Genomic DNA, 14,419 nt, shown 5'->3' on the forward strand with positions numbered 1-14,419 from the left:
AAGGGCTAGGGAGCTGGGCATGGTGGCACATGCCTATAATTCCAATGGCTCAGGAGGCTGAGGCAGGAGGATTGTGAGTTCAAAGCCAGCCTCAGCAAAAACTAGGCACTTAGCAATTCAGTTCCTATCTCTAAATAAAATACAAAATAGGGCTGGGGATGTGGCTCAGTGGCCTAGTGCTCCTGAGTTCAATCCCTGGCACCCCCTCCCCCCCAAAAAAGGGCTATGGATGTGGCTCAGTGGTAAGTGTCCCTAGATTCAATCCCTGGTACAAAAAAAGAAAAAGAGTACTGGATAACTTGACAAAAATCAAGATAAAAAAACAGTGAATTGTGAGCATGATGTTGGGGTATGGAATTTAGGTATCGAAAGCAGTTAAACCTTCTGTCCTTATTTTCAAAGAGTTCAGGCCTAGCAAAAGAGATTCTTAGAACATATTGTATAAGGATACCTTCTGACCTGAATTCCTGGGATCTCACTCCCCCTGTGTTCCACATGTCTGTTTCTTACATACTCACCTGAGTAACCATGATCTGAAGATTCCTCCTCTAATATCCACAGTTCTTCTCCTCGCTCCAATTTGAAGATCATCTCTGGTTTGGCCACGCAGAGGCCTGTTAATGGGAAATGGCACAGGACGTGGGCCAAGTTGTCTGAGCTTTGGGGCCTCTGATGAAGGAGGAAGGTGCATCTTCATGCGCTGCACAAGGAAGGGGGCCCATTTAAACCTTTCACTGGGGAGATGAGAACATACACAGTTCTTCCTGGTGCCCTAAACTGTTCAGCCAGTGTGACCCTTGAATCTGAAACTAAAATATCACTAAACTCTACAGAGGCTGCATGTGGTCTAGTGATCACATGCTTCCAGGAGTTACAAAGACAAACATCCTCACCCACGGATGCCAGGTTGCTGTAGGTCTCCAGCATCACATCCTTGTGCATGGTCCTCTGAGCAGGGTCCAGTCTGTGCCACTCTTGTCGGGTGAAATCCACAGCCACATCCTCAAATGACACGGACCCCTACAACAACAATCTCCAGTGATCAGAATTGGATGCATAAATTTTTTAAAAAAAAGATGTTTGAGAACTGACCCTTTCAATGGAGTCTTATTGAGAGCACACTAGAAAGAGGCACACCGGATACCCCATCCAGTATCTTACTTGATATTACACTTTTTTGGGCAAAGGAAACCTGAAAAGTCACGCTACTGTGTTCATGCATTAATTCATGAAGAAAAGATTACTAAACTACTGAATTGAGACTGTGTGCCTGGTCCTCAGCAAGTTTCTGGGGAAATGAAAATGAAGAAACCATGGGATCTGCACTCAACAAGTTCACACAAGCAACTCAGTGAGACCCTGTCTCTAAATAAAATGCAAAAAAGGGCTGGAGATGTGGCTCAGTGGTTAAGCGTCCCTGGTTTCAATCCTCAATACCTCAAAAAAAGGGGGGGGGGGGTTACTGAGAACAGCAAAATGAGAGACAATGAGTCAAGGGAGGAGAAAGCGAGGTAGATCGTGAGACCCACCAGGAGTGTCTATGGAATATTCCAATGGAAATGTCCAGCTGGAATTCAGGACAGAAGGCTGGCATACAGCAAGGTTTGGGAGGCGAGACTATTTCACTACTATCTACTATCGGAAGCTACTACAATGAATTGGGAAGCTAAGAGAGAACATGGGTTTGAGAGGAGAACCTGCTGAGAGCCATAGCGAGTCCAAATGATGCATGGCATTTTTGCCAGAAGGAGTGGTTGAGAGGTGAGGCCAGCAAGCCATTGAGATGATAATGGTTATGTTAAGCTGTGTATATTAGACCCTTGTTTCCGCCTCGGCCTGCTACTTTGGAGTTCTCGCGCTACTTTGGAATTCTCCCGGGGATTCCTGGAGAGTTCCCATTGGTTGGGGAAGTGCCGGAGGAGGGATTTCCGGTTAGTGTGTGGTGTGTCCCGGGAGAAGGCCCTGTGGGTGGCGTTGGTGCACTGCCAGTGAGAGTTTAAATAAAGTAGTTGCTGTTTGAACCTACAAGGCTTTGTGGCGGCTGGGTTATTCGTGCCCAGCCAGACTGCGGCAAGAACTGAGTACAGAGTCTGAGAGGCACCAATATGCCATGAAGATTACAAGGCAAATTTTTGAATGGTAGGGACAGAACCAGGAAAGTATGATGTTTTGGAACATAAGCCAGGAGACAGTCTCAGATAACTGTGCCATTTCCAGTTTAAGATAGTGTGACTCAGTGGTTGAGGGCTTGCCTAGCACAAGGTCCTGGGTTCCACCATCAGCACCTCCATAAGAAAAGGATAGTGAATAATAACACACCAATTCATCTCGCCTATCTTTAAAAGCTAAAAGAAGACCTTTGGGCTGAGGTGTAGCCGAGTGGTAGAGAGCTTGCCCTGGTTTCATCCTGCACCACCAAAAAAATATTTATAATCTTCGGAGAAAAATGGAAGGCCCCTGTGAGACAAAGAGACTAGGAGAAATCCTATTTTTTTTTTCTTCATGCAGTGCTGCCCCCAACAAAGCCTAGTGCCAACACTGCAATCCAGCAACAGCAGTCACCTTGAAGGAAAGGGAGTCCTACTCTCTGACTAGAGACAGTGGGAAGGACCCCTGCCACTTTTATCCTATCCTATCAATGGCTGATTCTGAAGGCAAACCTAGTTGGGAAACCCTGAGTGCCATAGTGGAAACACTATATCTCCAGCTCTCTAGTCAGCTCAGGGAGCTACAGTGGGAGGAGGAAAAGCTTGTGGATGCGCTGGGGCTGTGGCTCAGCAGTAGAGTGCTCACCCAGCACATACGAGGCCCTAGAAATTAAAAAAAAATCAAAAGTGAGGGCTTGGGAATAGCTTAATTGGTAGAGTGCTTGCCTCACATGCACAAGGCCCTGGGTTCAATCCCCAGCAACATAATAATTAAATAATGAAAAGAACTGAACAGAAAAATGGACAAATCTACAACAATGACTAGAGACTTCAACAGCTCTCTAGGAGTAAGAACTAGTAGACAGAAAATCAGCAAGGATATAGGGAAATTGAACACCATCAATCAACCAAATAACTTTACAAATACTCTACTCCAAAGAAAAGATGGGTCCTTCAAGTACACATGGAATATTTACCAACATAGACCATATTCAGGATCATAAAACAATCCTCAATAAATTTAAAAGAATTGAAAACATTCCAAGTATTCTCTGATAATAAGGGAATTAAACTAGAAACCAATAATAGAAAGATGCCTGGAAAATTCCTAAATATTCAGAAACTGAAGAAGATATTGTCCATGCACAAGGCCCTGGGTTCAATCCCCAGTACTGAAAAAAAAAAAAAAAAAAACCAAACATTTTCCACTGGTTGTGGCAGTGTGCTACTCAGGGGGCTGAGGCAGGAGGACTGCTTGAGCCCAGGAGTTTGAGACCAGCCTAGACAACTAACAACAAACAAAAAAACCCACATTTCTACATAATGCATGGTCCAAAAAGAAAGTCTCAAGGTAAATAAAAAATACTTTGTACTGAAAGAAGATTCAAATACAACATATCAGGCGGCTGGGGTGTGGCTCAGCAGTAGAGGGAGGCACTGGGTTCAATCCTCAGCACCACATAAAAGTAAATAAACAAAGATACTGCAACCATGTATAACTAAAAAAATACTTTAAAAATACAACATATCAGTATTTATGGGGTATAGCTAAAGTAATGCTGAGATAGAAATTTTTTAAAGGAGAGAGAGAGAGAGAGAGAGAGTGAATCTTTTTTTATGTAGATGGATACAACACAATGCCTTTTTATTTATTTATTTTTATGTGGCGCTGAGAATCAAACCCGGGTCCCGCCCATGCTAAGCGAGTGCTCTATTGCTAAGCCACAATCCCAGCCCAAGATAGAAATTTATAACAAGAAATACTTACAGTAAAAAAAATCTGAAATCAACAATCTAAGCTTCTTACAATACTCAGGTAGGGAGGCAATAGAAACCTGGCTATGAAAGGGATGGATACCCAAGTAGGATATGTACTACAGGAATTTGAGGGATGCATCCAAGTAGGACATGTCAATGCCTATCAAAAGAACCCACTTCCGGTCTTTAGACTGTGAGCCCCACCCACTGTAGGCCAGCTCCGGGCAGCAGCCGGCACTCTGTGCAAGCCACTGGAATTCTCATTTAGGTCAAGTTGTTTTAGGATTGTTCTTCTGTACCATAATTTTGGAATGCTCTTAAATTCTTGACTTTTTAAATTGTACCCACTGGGATCTCAAGGTTACACTATAATCATTTCATACATTATCCTTCACTAGGTTCTGCTTAATTTTTAATTTCATTTTTGATAGTCAAAAAGAAATAAACACAAAAATGAGAATTATATGTATTCAAAGCAGGGGCTTGACCAGTGGAAGAGACCTGATGGATCTGATCCTAACAAAGGGAAAAGCAGACAAATGCTTTATTTATAGTGAAACACACCAAAGGAATTTATTGTGAGGAAGGGTTCTTCAAAGGTAAACAAGGAACTGGGGCTGTGGGGAAGTTGGCTTGATTGGGGACTTATCACTTGAGCAGTAATTCTTCCTCCTCCAGGCAGCTGACACCACAGGGCCAGTTAGGCACTGGTATCTCTTTCTCCCTAGGGTAGCAGGCATCTGCATTCAAGGCTATGGAACCCATAAATTCCACACCAGGCATGGAATCTGCCTCATTAACAGCAGCTGCTTGCAAATGGGTGTGTCTTTCTGCACTGTTGCACTGAGAAGCCCCAAAGGGCAGTCTAGCTGTCCAAGGCTTCGGAGTTCAAAGCAATGATTCCTTTGTTGCTCCCAACAGGAGCCTTTGGGGGACATCTCATACCCAAATCATAACAATTTCCCAGTGAAATACAATGTTCATCCCCCTAACAATCAGGTAAAGGTGATAAAGCTACTTCATATAAAGTCTGTTCAAATATACCAACTCTCTCATTCACTTTAACCTCAACTCCATCAACCCTTACTTTCCTAACTATAGCATCCATTGGGACTTTTTGTAATTCTTTATTATGATGCTGGGTATTGAACCTAGGCCCATGAACATCCTGAATAAGTGCTGTACTGATGAGTTACTTCTCCAGTCCCTGGTTCCAGCTTTCTAATACCCTTCTTTTTTTTCTAATACCCTTTTTAAGACTAAATATCAGATGTTTATGGGGTGACTAGGGGCCCTCAGCCACCAGTCACCCCATAAACATATAAAAAATACTCTTATCACTCTAAAAATTCCAAGGATTTGGGGAGTTATATGTCAGAAGCCAGGGACTGGAGACCAAATCTATATTTGACAATATCACAGCATCTAGTAATAGTCAGGCAAGTAATACTAAAAATAGAGTTATACAGAAGTCTTTGAGAGATGCAAAACTATTGAATGAAAGTTTAATAAAGAACAAAATATATACATAATCTCAATATATCTCCACTGATTACTTATTTTAATTATATAGGGAGAAATGGTAACTTTATAGTGGAGAAACCTGATGGACTTTTTCCAAATATTTATTCTTAAGTTTTAGGTGGACACAAGATCTTTATTTTACGTTTACGTGGTGCTGAGGATTGAACCCAGTGCCTTGTGCATGCTAGGCGAGCACTCTACCACTGAGCCACAACTCCAGCCCCTGATGGCCACTGTCTTAACCAAATGATTAGAATTAGAAAACTTTTAATTTGAAAATTTCTCATAATCTCATTTTATGAAATTAACCAATCTTCTCCCACTGGGAATTGAACCAAGGGCCTTGTAAATGCTAGCCAAGCCCTCTACCTCTGAGTTACACCCCAAGCCTTCATTTCTTAATATGGTGGGTCATATTGTTTTTTTTTTTTTAATTTTTTTTAAACGTCAGAGGTATTTAAGACCTGAGCCGCATCCCTAACCCTTTTTATTTTTTATTTCCAGAGAGAGTCTCACCAAGTTTCTTAGGGCCTCCTTAAGTTAATGAGGCTATGCTTGAAGAACTTGTAATTCTCCTGTCTCTCATATTGGTTTTTAAAATTTCTGCCAGCCTTGTACTCTTTGGTTAAACTTCAACTGATCAGACAGTATGTGTTTACATGTTTCTGGATTTGATTTGCTATTTGTTGAGGTTTCTTCTGTGTTTATGAGGGATATTAGACTGTAATTTTTTTGTCATGGCTCTGGTTTTATAACCAGGATAATGCTGACCTCCCCAAAAATGAGTTGAGAATTGAGGGCTGGGGATGTGGCTCTGTGTTAGTAGATTGCCTACCTGGCATGTGTGAAGCCCTAGGTTTTAATATGTAGCAGAGGGGGGGGAGGGAGGGAGGAGTTGAGAAGTGTTCTCTTTTAGAAAATAAAAAAAGGAGGGATTGGGGCTGGGGATGTGGCTCAAGCGGTAGCGCGCTCGCCTGGCATGCGTGCGGCCCGGGTTCGATCCTCAGCACCACATACCAACAAAGATGTTGTGTCCACCGAGAACTAAGAAATAAATATTAAAAAAAAATTCTCTCTCTCTCTCTCTCTCTCCCCTCTCTCACTCTCTCTTTAAAAAAAAAAAAAGGAGGGATTGTGTAGAATTGATATATTCCTTAAATGGCTGGTAGAAATGACCAGTTAACCCATCTGGGCCTGTGAATTTCTTTTTTCAGAAGGCTTTCAACTAAGAATTCAATTTTTTATTAGATATTTCTTTAGGTTATCTACTTCTTCTTGAGTGAGTTTTGGTATTTTATGGATTTCATAGAAATGGTCCATTTCATCTAAGTTGTTAAATTTATGTGAACAAAGGTGTTCATTTTTTTTTTCTCATTTCAGTGTCTATGGAGTATATAGTGATATCTCCTCTTCTACTTCTGCTATGAATAAGTGGTCTCTTTTGTTTTTTTTTTCTTTCTTAGTCCATCAAGAAGTTAATCAATTTCATCAATCTTTTTTTAAAAATGAACTTTTGGTGTCATGTATTTCTCTATTCTTTCCCCTATATTTAATTTTGCTTGTCTTTTTATCATTTCCTTTCTTCTGCTTGAATTGAGTTTATGTTACTCTCAATTCTACTATTGTAAGAAGCTTAGATTGTTGATTTCAGATTTTTTTTACTGTAAGTATTTCTTGTTATAAATTTCTATCTTGGGCTGGGATTGTGGCTTAGCAATAGAGTACTCGCTTAGCATGGGCGGGACCCGGGTTTGATTCTCAGCGCCACATAAAAATAAATAAATAAAAAGGCATTGTGTTGTATCCATCTACATAAAAAAAGATTCACTCTCTCTCTCTCTCTCCTTTAAAAAATTTCTATCTCAGCATTACTTTAGCTATACCCCATAAATACTGATATGTTGTATTTTTAAAGTATTTTTTAAGTTATACATGGTTGCAGTATCTTTGTTTATTTACTTTTATGTGGTGCTGAGGATTGAACCCAGTGCCTCCCTCTACTGCTGAGCCACACCCCAGCCGCCTGATATGTTGTATTTGAATCTTCTTTCAGTACAAAGTATTTTTTATTTACCTTGAGACTTTCTTTTTGGACCATGCATTATGTAGAAATGTGGTTTTTTTGTTTGTTGTTAGTTGTCTAGGCTGGTCTCAAACTCCTGGGCTCAAGCAGTCCTTCTGCCTCAGCCCCCTGAGTAGCACACTGCCACAACCAGTGGAAAATTTTTTTTTTTTTTCAGTACTGGGGATTGAACCCAGGGCCTTGTGCATGGACAATATCTTCTTCAGTTTCTGAATATTTAGGAATTTTCCAGGCATCTTTCTATTATTGGTTTCTAGTTTAATTCCCTTATTATCAGAGAATACTTGGAATGTTTCTGCTTAATTTTTAATTTCATTTTTGATAGTCAAATGCCAGCCTTTCCTTTAGAAAGTGCCCACTGTGCCAGGTGCATTGGCACATGCCTGTAATCCCAGTGGCTTGGAAGGCTGAGACAGGAGAATCATGAGTTCACAGCCAGCCTCAGCAATGGAGAGGCACGAAGCAACTCAGTGAGACCCTGTCTCTAAATAAAATACAACATAGGGCTGGGGATGTGGCAATCCCTGGTACCAAAAAAAGTGTCCATTGTCCCATGAAAGCAGATCCCCCATCCCTTCAATGTTTTCTGTAAAGTGCAGAGATGTCTTCCGCCACTGATCTTGGAGTCTGCCTGAGCACAGGATGCTGATCTTCTCTGCTGGCTGGGCAAGGGTTTCATGTGGGTTCTTTTGGTCAAGAAGATGATCATTTGACCTTGCGTGGCTGTTGGGCATGCTTTTGTTTCCTGTTTCAATCTGTTCTAGTTCCTTACACCCTATTATCTCCCTAGAAGATACCAGACTCAGCTTCTCTCGTCCCTCTTAGAAGCCATGTGTGTTGATGTGGGCTGCTGCATGTCATTTTTGAGTTGGGCTCATCACACTGCATTGCATTTTTATGATCTTATGTTTTTATGATCTTTTATGAAGAGACTCTTACTACCAGTAAAATTTACTCTCCCAAAATGTGTGACCTTGGGTCTGCATTAAACGATGTCAGCCATGTTCATAAAAAAAGAAAAGTGTCTTAGAGTGTTTGCTTTCTTTACCCAACTCAGTGAGCTTTTCTTTCAGATCATCCTTTGTCCAAATAGATTGAAGTCAACCCTATGATGAAATAGGTATTACAATAAATGTAATGAATGAGTCTACTAAAAAATAAAAGAACCCCCTTCTAGGTTCAGAAGGTGATTGGAATAGACGAGCAGAAATCCCCATTGCTCACTGGAGGTGGCCACCTGGGTCCATGAAATGAGTGGATATGGGGAATTGCAAAGATGGGCTGAATCTAGACATGTTCTTCGTGCACTTTCTCAGGTACAAAATGACAATAAGAACTGTTCTGACTCCCAGCAAAAAAGACTGCAGATGGCTACAAGGCAGATTCCCAGGTGCAAAAGATTTAAACTTGGAGGGCAAGTTAGACTGATGCTGGTAGCTTTGGAGATCTTGACAGATTATAAAAGATGCTAAAATTAGAAAAATTGCTCCCTTCCTCACCTGTCGATTTGAGGCATGAGGAAACCAAAGTGGCCTTCCAGAAGTCTTAGCTTCCAATTCAATGAAATGACTGTTGTGTAACCTGGTGGAAACATTCTTTCCATGGGAAATAAGACCTCTCTACCAGCAGAGCATAAGTCACAATGACAGGAAAAATTAGGTATGTGACTCACAAATCTACTAAATTATCTTATCAGAAGACAGGAACAGAGATGGGAATATCCAGGAAAGATCTGTGGAGAAACTTTTTGTCAAATAGGGCTGGAACACAAGAGAACCACAGGCTTTCAAGAATGTTAACATCGGTAGAAACACTGCCAGCTGAAACTTAAAGGGACAGAAACAGGACAAGTGACAGAGGGCTGTCAGACTTCCAAAATTTCACTGGCAGGAAATGGGCCATTAAAACTACCCGGTTATGGGGCTGGAGCTATAACTCAGTGGTAGAGCGCTTGCCTAACATGCGTGAGGCACTGGGTTCGATTCTCAGCACCACATTAAAAAATAAATAAATAAACAATTAAAATAAAGGCAATCTGTCCATCAACAATTACAAAAAAACAACTACCTGGTTGGAAGGACTGGGGTTGTGGCTCAGTGGTAGAGTGCTCGCCTGGCATGCGCGGGGCCCTCAGTTCAATCCTCAGCACCACATAAAAATACATAAATGGAATAAAGGTATTGTGTCCAACTACAACTCTAAAAAAATAAATATTAAAAAAAACTACCTGGAGATGTTGGAGATGAATGGATAAGGAAAATAGGGTATAAATACATAATGGAATATTACTCAGCTGTAAAGAAGAATGAAATTATGGTATTTTCCAGTCAATGGATGGAACTGGAGACTATCATGCTAAGTGAAATAAGCCAATCCCAAAAAACCAAAGGCCAAATGTTCTCTGATATGCAAATGCTAACTCACAATAAGAGGGGATGGGGGGCAGTGGAGGTTCACCAGATTGAACCAGGGAAGTGAGTAATACTTCTTCCACACTGACTCTTTTAAGAACAACAAAAGAACACAAAGTGTGCACAATCTAGGAACCCAGAAGAAAAAAGAAAAACATAACAGCTAGACAAAACTCCTGGAAAACCACGGGAAGACTTTAAAAAGGGAGGGAAGATAAGATAAGGGATGGAAGACTCAAGATAATGAAAGATGATAATGAGGATGAATGAAATTGCTGGGAGTACAAATTATACAAATTCTGCTTAGATACAAACAAGTACAGTATATGCAATAAACATATAATATCTATATTAAAAAATGTCTTTTTTGTAGTGCTGGGGATGGAAACCAAGGCCTAGGGCATGCTAGACAAGTGCTCTACCACTGAACTACACCCCCAGCCCTAAAGTGTCTCTTTAATCCTAATCAGTTAGGTTCAAATGGTCTAACTCAGCCAGGCATAGTGGCGCATGCCTGTAATCCCAAGGACTCAGAAGGCTCAGACAGGAGAATTGTGAGTTCAAAGCCAGCATCAGCAACTCAGTGAGGTCCAAAGCAACTCAGCAAGACCCTGTTTCTAAATGAAATTCAAAAGGGGGTGAGGGGCTGGGGATGTGGCTCAGTGGTTAAGCACCCCTGAGTTCAATCCCTGCTACCAAAATAAAATAAAATGGTCCAACTCAGAAAAATCTAAGGTGAAATAACTAAGTACTCACATATCCACTGCTAGAAGGCTACAAAATCAAAAAGCCTGACACAACTTTCCTCCATGGGCTTCTTTATGTAGTATTTCATAGTCCATTGTCCATAGGTTCTTGGGTTTTGTTTAGAGGTAGTTTGCTCTAAAACTCTTTTTTTGGGGGAGTGGGGGCAAGGGCAAGATTTAACCCAGGGTCACTTTACCACTAAGCCATATCCACAGCCCCTTTTATGGTTTTTTTTGGCGGGGTACAGGGGGTTGAACTCAAGGGCACTCGACCATTGAGCTACATCCCCAGCCCTATTTTGTATTTTATTTAGAGACAGGATTTCACTGAGTTGCTTAATGGCCTCGCTAAACTGCTGAGGCTGGCTTTGAACTCACGATCCTCCTGCTTCAGCCTCCCGAAATTCTGGGATTACAGGTGTGCACCACAGCACCCAGCCTTGATTTATTTTGAGACAGGGTCTCATTAAGTTGCATAGGGCCTCACTAAAGGCTGGCTTTGAACCTTCAATTCTCCTGCCTCAGCCTCCCAAATTGCTGGGATTACAGAAGTGCACCACCATGCCTGGCTTGCTCTAAAACTCTAATTATTCAAGTATATCACTGATTAATTTGTGGACCCAAAGCAATTTTTGTTGACCCATCAGATGTTAATTCATGCTCATCTCTTCTCTCTTTTTTTTTAATTTTCGGTGGGCACAACATCTTTGTATGTGGTGCTGAGGATCGAACCCAGGCCGCACGCATGCCAGGCGAGCGCGCTACCGCTTGAGCCACATCCCCAGCCCCTCATCTCTTCTCTTATCATTCACCAACTGCCAGAATTTTTTTTCTTTTATTTACTTATTTTGGTACTAAGGATTGAACTTGGGCACTTTACCACTGAGTTACATCCCAGGCGTTTTACACTTTTTTATTTTGAGACAAGATCTCACTAAGTTGCTGAGGCTGGCCTTGAACTTGTGATCCTCCTGCTTCAACCTCCCAAATTGCTGGAATTACAGGTGTGCACCACCACACTCATAAAAATCTTTTTCATCTCAAACATGGAATTAAAAATATTCTATGGCTATGGTTGTAGTTCAGTGGTAGAACATTTTCCTAGCATGTGTAAGGCACTGGGTTCCATCCTCAGCACCACATAAAAATGATAAATAAAAGTACTGTGTCCATCTATCACTAAAAAAAATTTAATTTTTTCTAAAAGAAAAACAGCCACAGGACACCTATATTAAGACTAATGACAAAGTTTTAAATTAAAGATACTATTTCCTCAGGATGAATCCAACTAGTATGTATAACCATAAAGCTCTAATAAAATACCATCAAAAAGGAAAAAAAGATATTGTCTCCATCATCCATTTGATGATTCAGTGAAAGATTTCTTGATCCTCCAGTACCAGGAAATGTTTTTAGTATAGACATGTTTTTTGCCTCCCAAGAAATAATTTAATAAATCATAAAAATCATATATTTCAGCAGCCTACTATAAATTGAGTTATCCAAGGGGAAATTATCATTCATGTGCCTGAATGCACTTCCTGTTCTGTCATGTCTTCTCAGAACAACAGAGACAAATCTAGATTTCAAAGTTTCTAGCTGTGAACTAAGCATGGTGGTACATGGCTATAATCCCATCTACCCAGGAGGCTGAGATGGGGAGGATCACAAGTTTAAGGCCAGCCTCAGTAACTTAGTGAAATCTATGTTCACTTCAAAGTGAAACATAAATAAGGTCTGGGGATGTAACTCAGTACTCTTGGGTTCAATACCCAGTACAAAAAAAAATAATAACAGTTTCTAGTTGTGTAGGACATGCTTACCTTCTAAAACTTGTGTTTCCACTTTCTTCCCTCTTTATTCCTTTAATCCTAACATTAATCTATTTAAACTTAGAGCCTTCCTAAAATCCATAGAAAAATAAAAGCAATAAGTAAATAAATTATCAAATGAAAACTGAGTGGTGCTGGGCAAGGTGGGGCATGCCTGTAATCCTAGCTACTCAAGAGGCTAAGACAAGAGGATTATAAATTTGAGGCCAGCCTTGGCAACACAATAAGACCCATATGAAAATTTAAATAATAGAAAAATAAGTAAAAAGAGTCTTCACTAGAACCACCTCCACAGGCTTGCCCTAATTAAATCTGTGTTACTGTTTAAAATTTTTTTTTAAGGTTTGGGGATGTAGCTCAGTGGTAAAGAGCCTCTGAGTTCATTCCCAGTACTCCTCCCCAAAACTGAGAACAAAAGACAAACAACCCGGGTTGGGGTTGTAGCTCAGTGGTAGAGCGCTTGCCTCACAAGCATGAGGCACTGGGTTTGATCCTTAGCACCACATAAAAATAAATAAATAAAAATAAAGATATAAATAAAACAAACCAATTCAAAAATGTGCAAAGTACTTGATCAATTTTTCTCCAAAGATACACAGACGGGCATGGTGACGCTCTTGCAAAATGAAGAGAGTTCTGAGGATGGATGGTAGTAATGGTTACACAACATTGTGAATGTGTTTAAAAGCACTGAACTACCTATACAGTATATTTTATTATGTATTTTATCAAGAAGAAGCAAACAAGTAAATTGTGAACTTCAATGCAGAAGTGCAGCCTCTAGGAGTTGATGGCCTCAGTATTACAACGCCAAGGAACCCAATTCTGCCAACAACCTGAAAGAACTTGGAAGAATAGTCCTGACTCTTGTAAAAGATCACAGTCTGGCCAGTATCCTTTCTTCTTTGTGACACTCTGATCAGAGGAATCAGCTAAGCAGTACAATGAATTCCATTATTATGTATAATTATAATGCACCAATAAAGAAAGAAGAAAAGAATAAAAATAAAATAAGAAGACTTAGGGACGTAGCTCAGTGGCAGAGCACTTGCCTAGCACTTTTGAGGCCCTGGATTCAATACCTACCAAAATCCAGGTGCAGTGGCCCACACTTATAATCCTGACTCAGGAGATAAGAAGAAAAAAAATTGAAGGGCAGCCTCAGCAACTAAGCTGTCTCAAAAAAAAATCATATATATATAGTGTTGCTCCACAGTAGAATGACCCAGTTTCAATCTCCAGTACCATCAAAACAAGAAAAAAGCTACCAAAATCTTTTTTTTTTTCAGGAATAAAACCTGGAGCCAGGTGTGGTGGTGCACACCTATAATCCCACTGGCTCATGAGGTTGAGGCAGGAGGATCACAAGTTCAAAGCCAGCATCAATTTAGTGAGGCCCTAAGTGACTCAGCAAGACTCTGTCTCAAAATAAAAAATAAAAAGGGCTGGGGATATGGCTCAAGGGTTAAGCACTCCTGGCTTTAATCCCTGGTACCAAAAGTAAAAAGATAAAAACAAAGAAAAGAAATATGGGTGGAACTAGAAGACATTAATTATGTTAAGTGAAATAAGGCAGGTCCAGAAAGACAAATACCCCATGTTCTCACATATCTGGGGAAGCTAAAAAATAGTTGACCTAGCCAGGCATTGTGGCACACACCTATAATCCCACAGCAACTCAGGAGGCTGAGGCAGGAGGACTAAAAATTCAAAGCCAGGCTCAGCAACTTAACAAGGCTGTAAGCACCTTAGCAAGACCCTGCCTCAAAATTTTAAAAGACTGGGGATGTAGCTCAGTGGTTAAATGCCCCTGGGTTCAATCCCTAGTGCCAAAAAAATTTTTTTTATCTCATAGGAAAGAGTAAAATAGTGGTGACCAGAGCCTGGGAAGGTGGGGGATAGGTGGAGACAGGATGGT

The 14,419-nt window shown here is 40.7% G+C and overlaps 1 protein-coding gene across 2 annotated transcripts in view; it reads right to left on the reverse strand.

Annotated features, from left to right (window-relative positions):
* The window catches only part of Znf157 (zinc finger protein 157), a 31,803-nt gene that overhangs the window by 2,712 nt on the left and 14,672 nt on the right, over positions 1 to 14,419 (reverse strand). The window contains exons 3-4 of one of the 2 annotated variants that reach the window (XM_077793963.1): positions 894 to 1,020; positions 519 to 614 (exon numbers count right to left, since the gene is read on the reverse strand). In XM_077793963.1, the coding sequence (XP_077650089.1) occupies positions 519 to 614; positions 894 to 1,020 (223 nt within the window). Of the gene's footprint in view, positions 1 to 518; positions 701 to 893; positions 1,021 to 14,419 lie in introns of those variants that run through there. The other variant, XM_077793964.1, reaches the window with a different exon arrangement.

Source organism: Urocitellus parryii, chromosome X (genome assembly GCF_045843805.1).
Source record: "Urocitellus parryii isolate mUroPar1 chromosome X, mUroPar1.hap1, whole genome shotgun sequence".
Classification (NCBI taxonomy): domain Eukaryota; kingdom Metazoa; phylum Chordata; class Mammalia; order Rodentia; family Sciuridae; genus Urocitellus; species Urocitellus parryii.